Below are 11,414 nucleotides of genomic sequence, written 5' to 3'. Positions count from 1 at the left end.
ATGCTCCTCTTTGTAATTATTTTTAAATATATAGAAGGACGCTATCATATACAACAAGGTGTGATGAAAAAGAAATCGATATACAAGTGGATATTTATTGACTAAATTATTATTATATATAACTATAAGCTCAATTGTAGTAAACCATCATATTTCAAAATTATTAACTTCTACAAATATTCATATCTTTGTAAAGCTTATGCCTACTTACACTAGATGACATACATAATCGAATGTTAGAATTCTTTCAAGAAGAAAATTCTGAAATCAACACCCAAAAGAAAACAGAAGAGAGAGATGCCTTCATATGAAAAGAAATGAATGACTAACAAGCATAGAGAAGGAATTTAACTTACAACAGGCTGGTAGGATCCAAATGTAAATATTTTTGCATTAGCTTCGTGGGAAAGCTTCTCCTTAAAGCCTTTCGCCTTGTATATCTTCTCTACCCACTTCTTACCAACCTAAAAGTTTCATAATAAGTGATCAAAATGTAGGCATGGCTTTTGAAATAACCCATAATTTGTATTAAAAAATCCAACTTACCCAATCCAATCTACCGTGTACTTCTTCTCTTGGTCAAAGCACATACCTATGTTACCCTTTTGTGAAGGAAAAGGCTAACAAAAGTACAATTGTTCACCTTTAATGATATAAAACTGGTATTATTATTTAGAATTTTTTTTTAAAAGTAAATTTTAATGAAATGTGTAGAAATTGATCAAGTTTAGGATTATAATTTTTAACAATTATTTGGATTAAGAATTGATATATTTTCATAATTTTTATAGATAATTTTTTAGTTGCTAAAAAATGTTGAAAATTAGGGGTCTAGTTCCCACCACAAAACTATATGGAAATAAACTTATTTCCCTTTTATCTTAGACTATGTTATAGATAGCTTATATATCTAGAACATTCAAAAATAAAAATTGTCTTTAGACTTATATTTTCACTTTTATAATCATTCGAAGTTCAACTCACCTAAAATCGATAGTTTTTATCTCCCACCACATTTTTCAAAACAAATCTATTTTAACCCTGGAATAAAAATTATACATTCTAGAAGATGACTCTATCCTCTAGAACATCACATAACTTTTAAATTTTTATGATATGATTTACTATTTTTTTTCTTTCTCAAAATTGAGTGTTAAAATACATGCTTGTAGAATTTTTTAATTATAATATACTATATGTAATTAAAACACTACAAACTCTATTCAAGAATATTTTTGACTTTGGGCTCTATAAAATGGTGTTTATAAGTTTTTAAAAATATATCATAAAAAATTGTAAGAGTTATTGAAATGTCAGTTTCCTAAAATAATTATATTTCTTTAGTAATTGGATACAAACTAGTATAAAAATTTAATTTAATAGACATTTCCAATTGGAAATGTGTGATACCATATATAACTTAGCTAGAATGAATTTATCTAGATCATATCTTTGATTAAAATTGATTTTTAGATAGAAATACTCAAATTCAGTCATTATGATTAGTTAGTCTGAAAGGTGACACAACTTTGTACTTCTACCTCTATACAAGTAGATTCTTCTTGAATTTCATAAAATCCAATGTTGGCACAGAAATATCATCACATGTGTATGTGTCAATAGCCACATGATATTCCAAATGAATATTTTGCACTCCATTTCTAAAGTTTAGTAGAAAAATAACTGCAACAATGCTTATATTTTAAATAAGCAACCTGGGCATAATATTCATAGTAAATTTATTTACAAACCTTCTCAAGCTTAGTAGTTTTGGTAGTATCCATTTTAGTAGGGCCTCCAAGAGATATCGGTTCTATCACTCCTAGGTATTGAGCTCTGCTTTGTGTCATTGTTTGAAAACATGGCTTACCATTGACATTACAATGATTTATCGATGAAATTTTATTTGGCTATAATTTTTTTAAGTTACCATTGTTATTCAATAAACTATTGAAAAAAAAATCAATGATACAATATAATACATGAACAATTGCAATATTCACTTGCATTATTTAGCTAATAGAATCATCTCTCTTAATTTAAATAATTCTCTATTATGTCTAGAAATCCATCCAATCAACATAACAAGTTGATACTATGATGTCTAAATTTTACAATAATAGATAGTTCTAAGAGCACCATTGAGTAAAAAGGCATATGAATTGGTGTTACAATACAATGAACATACATAAGAGTGATCATATAACGAACTACCACATTAGTGTGACTACTTCTTTAAAAAGTTTTACAAAATTGAGATTGAAAAAGTAATGAATATATTATAATGGAATATAGGATTATATCCACAATCAACTCAGTATCCTTCAACTAGACCAAAAAAATGAGCTCATATAAAGTGGGAGAATGTCTTACTTGAAGCAACTATTACATCATTTTCCCATCCTCTAGTGCATGTCATTTTTCTGTCGCATCTAAAATAATATTTTTCCACTCTGAATCGAGAATGCACATGTAGTTGCATTCTAAATGCATGGACAATAGGCAAAGCTAAAAAAATGCACCAAATTTACATTTATATAATAGGTCTATTAAGTTTTTAAAATTATATACCATCATGAACATTAGAACTCTAGTTTCCATGACCAAGAGAATGTCCTCAGCAAACTAGCACATAGAAATTTTTGATTTGCTTGCATGCTAAGGACATTACAGTTGCCTATAAGAGTCAATGTTACAATGTTCATAATGCTCTATAACTTAAAATAGCTAATTAAAGACCTTTAACAAAAATGCAAACCTATTGCATTTTTCAGCTCCACCTGATGAAGTATGCATATGAATTGAGATTGAACTATGGCCTCTTTCTGCATTGCCTAAAACCAAGAGATTCACACAGTTAGTTGTCATGCAATCATAGGTTAATGTTGAGCTTCACATGGTTTTGAGAATAGTTTAATATTATCTACTAATCAGGGCTAACCATGTGAAAGTGGAAGCTCATTTTCCCCCCAACACACCCCCCCTCCCCCGCCGCCCCACCCCCACCCCCACCCCCACCCCCTCTCCAACATCTAAATTCCCCATTAACATCTAAAATCTTTAAGAAATGATCAATCTTTAAAGTACCTAGAAGTTGGGCTACTCTCAAGGGAAGTCAGTCTTCATTGCTCACGAGCAATTCATCACAATTCTTTAGTGTTCTTGTACATCTAACATATGTACATCCAAGAATTTCCTCGTCATCTCCTACATGAAATGAATCTAATATTACAAAATTCCCTCAAAGAAATAATAGTTCAAGTGAAATAAACACATGAAAAATGAGAGAGAAAAAGAGGAATCTACTTACCAATATGCATTTTCATCACATCTATAGCCATGCTATGTGTTGAGTGAGTTTTATTGTTTTATTATTTGGATTCTAGAATATGTATGCAACTAGATCAATAAGCACCTTAAAAAAGAGCACTCTATATACATGCATACATACATACATACATACATACATAGACACGCACACATATGTATGTGTATATACACATATATATACATACATACATATATACATACATTCATACATACCTACATTCATACATACATACATACATACATATACAGAGATCACAAGGGCATGACAACAAAATGCAGCAATCGCAAGGGCATGACAACAGAATCTTAGATCTCCAATAATCTCCACCAATATTCATAGCTCTCCACCCTCTTTCATGTGCAACTCTCCATAATTGATAAAAACAAATGGGGAATGATCCACGTCATGTTTTTTTATTTTCTATTTATAATTCAAAATCTACAATCCACAAGATCTCTCTGCATACATACATAGACACACACACACATGTGTGTGTGTGTATGTATGTATATATACACACATATATATACATATGTATATATATATGTACATGCATACATACATACATACATACATATATGCATACATACATACATATATATAAATACATATATACACACGCATATACATACATATATACATACATATACACATACATATATACATATATACATACGTACATACAATTGCATATGCAATTTTATCACCTTGGAAAACTGTATTTCATCCTACTAGCTGGGAACAACTGATTGTTCATTTTATTGTACCTAATTTGATGAAAGTTCTATAAAAAAATGTAATCAACCTAGCTAATCAACAACTATACTAATTTAACTAGGTTATGACTTGTTTCTTGCTAAAATATCTATTGTGATATGTTTTTGTAAAATTTATTGCAAACTCTGCCCATTTTTCTCAGTTTGCATTATTTTTGTGCAGGTTCTTGTCCAATCTTGAAAACTTGAATGTTGAAATGAAAGCTATCAAGGATCAAACACCTATGCTAGAGTTACAACACTATGTGAAGTTGATTTTAGATATGGTAGATATAATTTTAAAATAGGAAAGCGTGAATGTTAAACAATTAAATAATTTAAAAAGAAAAAAAGAAGAAGTAATATTAAGTTTTGAAGTTTAGCCAATAGTGGCATGTTGTGATGGTTAAGTTGTTGAGTTGATATCCTTGCCATCAAGGTTCAAATCTAATGGGGATGAGGTCCCCCATTTGTGGCCTCACTAGTTCATAGCTCCAAGTCAAGTCATTTAACCGTCTTTAAAAAAAAAGCTTTGAAGTTCGTTTTTAAGTTCTAATTTATAAATTCTTTATGAAAAAATAGAAGCTTCATTTAAAAAAAAAGATTTATAAAGTTTGAATTTTAGTAACTAATTTTGAACCTTAATAGGAACACTTTCAAGAAACAAAATTTTTAAATCCTCACCCTAACCCCAAATTTTAAACCCTTGTCCTAAATGTTAAACCTTAAATCTTAAATCTCTACAAAAACTATAGTTGTAAATAGTAAACCCTAATCTTGAATGCTACACCCTGAATGCTAAAACTATGAAATCTACATCTTATATGATAAACATTAAGTCCTACTTGAATCCATAAACCTAAATGGAAATAAAAAATGATGAAAGTAATATAAATAATAAACCCTAATCCCTATAATAAAATATAAACCCTAATTTTTAAATGATAAAACCCTAACCTAAATGTATATCTTAAACAATACTATATATATTATAATTTTCTTTTTTATAGATCATGTATATCTTAAATTATAAGTCAACCCTAACAATAATATTAACATTAGCTAATTAGTATAAAAAAATTAAATAGGGTATTTTGATTATAAATTTTATATTTCTTGAAATTGGATATATCTTGCCTTATTTTATACAAAATTTTAAATATGAAATCTACATCTTATATGATAAACATTAGTTCCTACTTGAAACTATAGACCTAAATTGAAATAAAAAATGATGAAAGTAATATAAATAATAAACCCTAATCCCTATAATAAAATATAAACCCTAATCCTAAATGTATATCTTAAACAATACTATAATTTTATAGATCATGTATATCTTAAACTATAAGTCAACCCTAATAGTAATATTAACATCAGCTAATTAGTATAAAAAAAATTAAATTGGATACCTTGATTATAAATTTAATATTTCTTGAAATTGGATATATCTTGCCTTATTTTATACAAAATTTTAAATATGAAATCTACATCTTATATGATAAATATTAAGTCCTACTTGCAACCATAGACCTAAATGGAAATAAAAAAATGATGAAAGTAATATAAATAATAAACCCTAATCCCTTATAATAAAATATAAACCCTAATTTTTAAATGATAAAACCCTAATCCTAAATGTATATCTTAAACAATACTATATATATATATATATATATATATATATATATATATATATATATATATATATATATATATATATATATATATATATATATTTTATGTTTTTATAGATCATGTATATCTTAAACTATAAGTCAACCCTAATAGTAATATTAACATCAGCGAATTCCCTAGATAATCTGAAAAAAGGGGTTTTTTTAAGTACAAACAGATGTTACCTATGCAAAGAAAAAGAGGAGAGTATCTCACACCTCTTCCTTGAATGCCCATATTTCCTAAAGATATGGTCGCTAGTGTGGGAGAAATTTGGACTAAGTTGGATGATGAAGGAGAACTTAAGTCAATTTGTGGAAAACTGGGATTGTCCCTTTTTTCATCCCAAGCTGGTGTTCTTGTGGAAGATAGTCCCAACATATATTTGCTGGCACATATGGAAAGAAAGAAATAATAAATTTTTTCATGAAGAGGAAAGACTTGAGGAGGTAGTTATGAGAATTATGGAGAAATTGTTGAAAGAAAATATAAGGATTTCCAAATGTAAGACACCGAAGGAAGAACCAAGTAGGAAGGAATGCCAAATAACATAAAAGTGGGGTATTCAATGGAATTTTAAGCAATTTGATAACTCTAAGGTTATTAAGAGGCAACGAACAAGATGGAAACCACCAACAATAACATAGCTTAAGCTGAACTTTGATGGTGCTGCAAGAAAGGGAATAGGGGCGATGAGCAAAGTGGTAAGGAATGGAAATGGTGATGCATTGCTAGTCTACTCTAGGAATGTTGGAGGGGCAAGTAACAATTTGGCTGAAGTGATGGCTCTACTTTGGGGTCTACAATTGATTAGTGAAATGCAAATAAAGGAAAAAACTATAGAAGGTGACTACAAATTAATAATTGATATGGTGAAACTATCATCACATACATTAGACATATCATAAATCAAATGGAAAAAGTCCAGTTGCAGCACATATACAGGGAAGGTAATATGGTGGTGGACATTGCAGCTGCCATGGGGTTTGAATTAAAGGAAATGGCGTGTTGGAGAAGCATGGATATGCTAAAGGAGGAAATTAAGACCCTGATCTACAAGGAGGGCGGGGGGGGGGGAACAAAAATTAAGCATGGCTAGACAAATAAAGGTTAGGGCCAATTTTGGCAACATTATATCTAGGAAGGCAATATTTGCTAAATTTAATGAAAAGAATAAGGGAAAGATGATGAGACATCGTCGTATAGATTGGATAATAAATAGTCATAATTTGAGGTATGAGTTACTTTGCCATTATGGTAACATAATGCAAAGTTTAAATTATTTCTTTTTCGAAAGTACGAAAGATATAGTTTCGGATGCTGTCAGAGATTTCAGGGATGGTAGAGTAATGATACCAAGTATGCACGAATCCCATAATGAAAATGAATGGGATTTCGAAGTGCCTAGAAAACTTGCTTGCGAGAAGTTTAAAGACCCTATAGAGGCTATTTGCATCATTGTTGTGCTGTTGATGTTTAATAATATCACTGTTGATAGAAAGATTAACAAGAGGAAGGTTCAAATGCAAAGTACTGAAGTTGGTGTATCAAGAATTAGCGGGGAAGAAATGGGTGAAGATTTGAATCGACTGGAGCCAACAAAAATAAAAAATTTCAAAGATAGGATGCCAACTTGGTTCCTGTTAAAAGAGGGGGGTTTTCTTCCTTACATGCAGACAATGGCGGGGTAGGATGAAAATTGTTCTCTTCAGTTTGTGAATGGGTGGAATGACTATAGGGTCACCATTAATGGTATTACATTCCAAGTTAATGAAGAGATTATTGCTATGGCTACTAGGCTGTCTATGAAAGGGAATAAATGGAAGAAGGTTACAAAGACAGTGGACGAGGCCAGCATGAATAGTTTTTTGCAAAAAATGAAGAACCTGTTCGCTATAGAGGAGGTTTCTGAAGGGATAAGCTACCAGCTCCTTGGGAGGATGTCTGTTTGGTGTTAATGAAGTACCTCACACTCAAAGGAAGGTTTGGAGTTTATTATTATTATCACTTCCCCCTTTTGAACCATTTTAGAAATGATACTTCATTCCTATTCCATTCTTTTTGTTACATTCCCTTGAGGATGTGATTAGTGATGTTAGGGAGAAGAGGAGCAAGGGTAATAATTTTACCATCACCCACCAGGGCCTAATTTTTAGACTCTATCAGTTCCATCTTGCCCTCTGCCCCCCTAGGGTTGTTGTGGTTAATCACCATTAGAATTCCCCAATAAGTACTAGCATTGGTACCAGAATCCACACCTTGTGCCCTTCCCCTAGTAGGGAAAATAAGAAAAAGAAAAACCATGAACTGGTCATTGAACATAAGGGTAGTAAAAAAAATAAAATTGAAAAACCAATGGAGGTAGAAATTGAGGAGTCGGAAGAGGAAGGAGATGGAAAGGGTAGGAGAAGGTAGGGAAGGCTTGCAAAAACATAGGCAAGGTATAAACAAAAAGCAAATAGATATAGGGTAGATGAGGCAGAGGAGGAGAGTTCTGAAAATAATGAAAGAGAAATGGAGGAGGAGAAACATTTTGACTCTAAGAGAGAAAAGGAGAATGAGGACAAATAAAAAAGTGAAAACTATGTTGATAATACCCAAGTGTCTGCTGGTACTACCTAGGCATCTGCTGGTAATGCCATCACCACTGAGACTACACATGTGTCGGCGAGCTTTACCTTGCAACCTATAACCTTCTGTGAGGACATCAGCAAAGTGGACACCTCTCCCATTACCATCTCCTCCCTGGTAAAGGAAAAAACCAATGTTTTTACTAATCCTAAGGTTTTGCAGGATGAAAACCAACCCTTGACAAAGACTAAGTAGGTGTATAGAAATGATGAAAAAGAAAACAAAGAAGAGGAGGAATAGGATGAAAATAAGGTACAACTAGAAAAAAGGGTCAAATCCTTAGAGGAGGGGTTTTACTCCTCTAAATTTGCACTTAAGGTTACTCATGTTGCTACTGCCACCCTCCAATTGCTAGTGCAGGAGAAGGACGCAAAGGGGCTGGACATGGAGGATAATAAGCTCCTTTATAAGTTTCTTGCTAAGGACTGGGCTAGGGTGCTCCTAGCTGGGAAAGGAAAGGAAAAGGATGGAAAATAAAAGTGGGGTTTATGTCCCTAGTTGTTTTTTGTTTTCGGTTACTATCTGGTTTGCTAGTTTACAACTGTTACTTAGACTTGGGTTGGCTTGTTTGCCAACCATTTTATATTCTGAACTTTAATAGTATGTTAAGTATTATAGGTTTGGGTACTAGAATCGATGTTAGCCTAATAGATGTAAATGGTAGTGTGCTATTTTTGGGATGGGTTGGTTTGTTTATGCCAACAGATTATACTTTGAACAATCATCGTATGGTTAGTATTACTGTTAATTTAATTTGGTTAATTCTTTGCTAGCTAGTTGTTCTTGGTTGTTAGGGTAGTTCTTTGCTACAATGATGTCCCTTGTTTGTTTTTGCTGATAGTGTGTTGGTTGCCAACATTTTGTTTGTAAGGGCCAGCCCCCTAGTTTTGGTCGCTTTATATTTCAAAAACATCACCTAATTAGTATAAAAAAATTAAATCAAATATCTTGATTATAAATTTTATATTTCTTGAAATTAGATATCTCTCGACTTATTTTATACAAAATTTTAAATTTGAAATCTACATCTTATATGATAAACATTAAGTCCTCCTTGAAACAATAGACCTAAATAGAAATAAATAATGATGAAAGTAATATAAATATTAAACCCTAATCCTTATAATAAAATATAAATCCTAATTTTTAAATGATAAAACCCTAATCGTAAATGTATATCTTACACAATACTATATATATTATAATTTTATTTTTTATAAATCATGTATATCTTAAACTATAAGTCAAATATTAATATTAACATCAGCTAATTAGTATAAAAATAAATTAAATCAGGTATCTTGATTATAAATTTTATACAAAATTTTAGATATGCTAGTGTACACTTCTAATAAAAAATAAAATTAATACCAATTTATTCATTTGTACATTATTGACTTTGCGCGTTCGGATCTTTGAGGTTTTGTACTCATTGTCCCATACCGACTTCTGGATCCCTAGCTTTTGATCTTGATATTTTCTTTGATATTCCAGGACTTCTGATTTTGCGGCTTTTCTAGTTTTCCTCTGCGATTTCCATGGACATCAAAGGAATAAGCATCCTGCTTCTGCTTGGATCTCTTATTTTTAGTTCCGAAGGCGCGAAATCAAAAAGGCTACACGGCATCGACATCAAATATCCTCAGCTTTTTCCCGAGGGCTTTGATTGGGACCCAAGAAATCAGCATTTTATAGTTGGTTCTGTTACTCTGGGCACAATTCATAAAGTCTCAGATGCGGGTGTTGTGGAGGATTTTGTAAAGGACAACGACTATGCAGGCAAGGCAGCTGTGCTGGGAATCACTGTCGATACTAGAAGGAACAGATTTCTTGCGGTGATCCAGGGTCAAGTCGGAGGAGGACAACCAGGGCTCAATGCCCTTGCTTCGTATGACTTAAAATCTGGCGAAAGGTTCTTCTTTGTAGAGTTAGACCACGTTGGAGTTGAGCCAGGGGAAAGAGTTCAGGCCAATGATGTAGCTGTGGATCCCCTTGGAAATGCATATGTCACCAATTCGGCAGGTAATTTTATATGGAAAATCACATTAGAAGGCCTGGCTTCAGTCTTTGCAAAAAGTCCAATTTTTACTTCACAGCCCACCATAGTAGAAGATGATATGGCTAAGTTTTGTGGGCTCAATGGCATAGTATATAATAAGAAGGGTGCCCTCTTGGTAAGCCAGTCTAATACTGGGAAGATTTATAAGGTCGACCTTGATGATGGGGCAGTTAAGCTTGTGGACATCTCAAAGCCTTTGCCTTGGGCTGATGGGATAACTGTAAGGCGGGATGATGTGCTCCTGGTGGTTTCTTGTCACACAACGTGGTTTGTGCAGAGCCCTGATAATTGGCGTGTGGCCACCGTTGTAGATGAGGTTCCAATGAATTCTTCCTTGTTTGCAACAGCTATTGCTCTTAGAGAGGATAACAAAGCTTATGTCTTAAACTGCCATTTGCCTGATTATATAAAGAAGATTAGTAGAGAGGAATTCAGCATCCAAGAGATCGAGTTTCCGAAGGAGGCAACTGGAGAAAAGGTGTGGGTCATTGTGCTTATTGTTGTAGGTCTTGGGTATGTGTTCTTTTGGAGGTTTCAGATGGGCTACGTAATTAAGAATATGAACAAGAAGAGAGCCTAGCTTCTGTTGTTGTTGTACTCGTTTTCAATTTCATTTGAATTATGTCCTTAATTTTGTACCATCTAGTCTTAATATTGTTTAAGCAGGTATTAGTAAGTCCTGTTAGAATTCAAGTTGGAACTATAGTCATAAAAGTATGAAGAAATATCTGGTTGTTGTGCTGTTTTTGTTCCCTAGTTATAAACAGATTAGAAAAAAGCAAATGGACTGCATTTGATGCTTGTAGGCTAATTATACTTGTCAATTTACTCTTTTGGGCATATTAGGAGCAGACGCTCTGAACTTAGAATAGTCATGTAAACAATAACCCAGATGTGTTGCCACTCTACATTTGAAATGATTATGGCTGTGCCACAGAATGAAATCTCAAATATGTAAAAC

At 32.3% G+C, this 11,414-nt stretch overlaps 1 protein-coding gene across 1 annotated transcript; it reads left to right on the top strand.

Moving 5' to 3' along the window:
- The first annotated feature begins 9,785 nt into the window (after nucleotides 1-9,785).
- On the top strand, nucleotides 9,786-11,094 carry LOC149571436 (uncharacterized). The gene has a single exon (XM_089812953.1). The coding sequence runs from the start codon at nucleotides 9,933-9,935 to the stop codon at nucleotides 11,031-11,033; it is 1,101 nt and encodes a 366-aa protein (XP_089669079.1). The 5' UTR covers nucleotides 9,786-9,932; the 3' UTR covers nucleotides 11,034-11,094.
- The last annotated feature ends 320 nt before the right edge of the window (nucleotides 11,095-11,414 follow it).

This window comes from Cupressus sempervirens, chromosome 2, assembly GCF_028749045.1.
Source record: "Cupressus sempervirens isolate cs-2001-9-10 chromosome 2, ASM2874904v1, whole genome shotgun sequence".
Classification (NCBI taxonomy): domain Eukaryota; kingdom Viridiplantae; phylum Streptophyta; class Pinopsida; order Cupressales; family Cupressaceae; genus Cupressus; species Cupressus sempervirens.
This window is presented reverse-complemented; position numbering and strand designations above follow the sequence as displayed.

Excerpts from the sequence above, each read along its gene's own strand:
- LOC149571436 (XM_089812953.1), top strand. The coding sequence starts at position 9,933 with ATGGACATCAAAGGAATAAGCATCCTGCTTCTGCTTGGATCTCTTATT.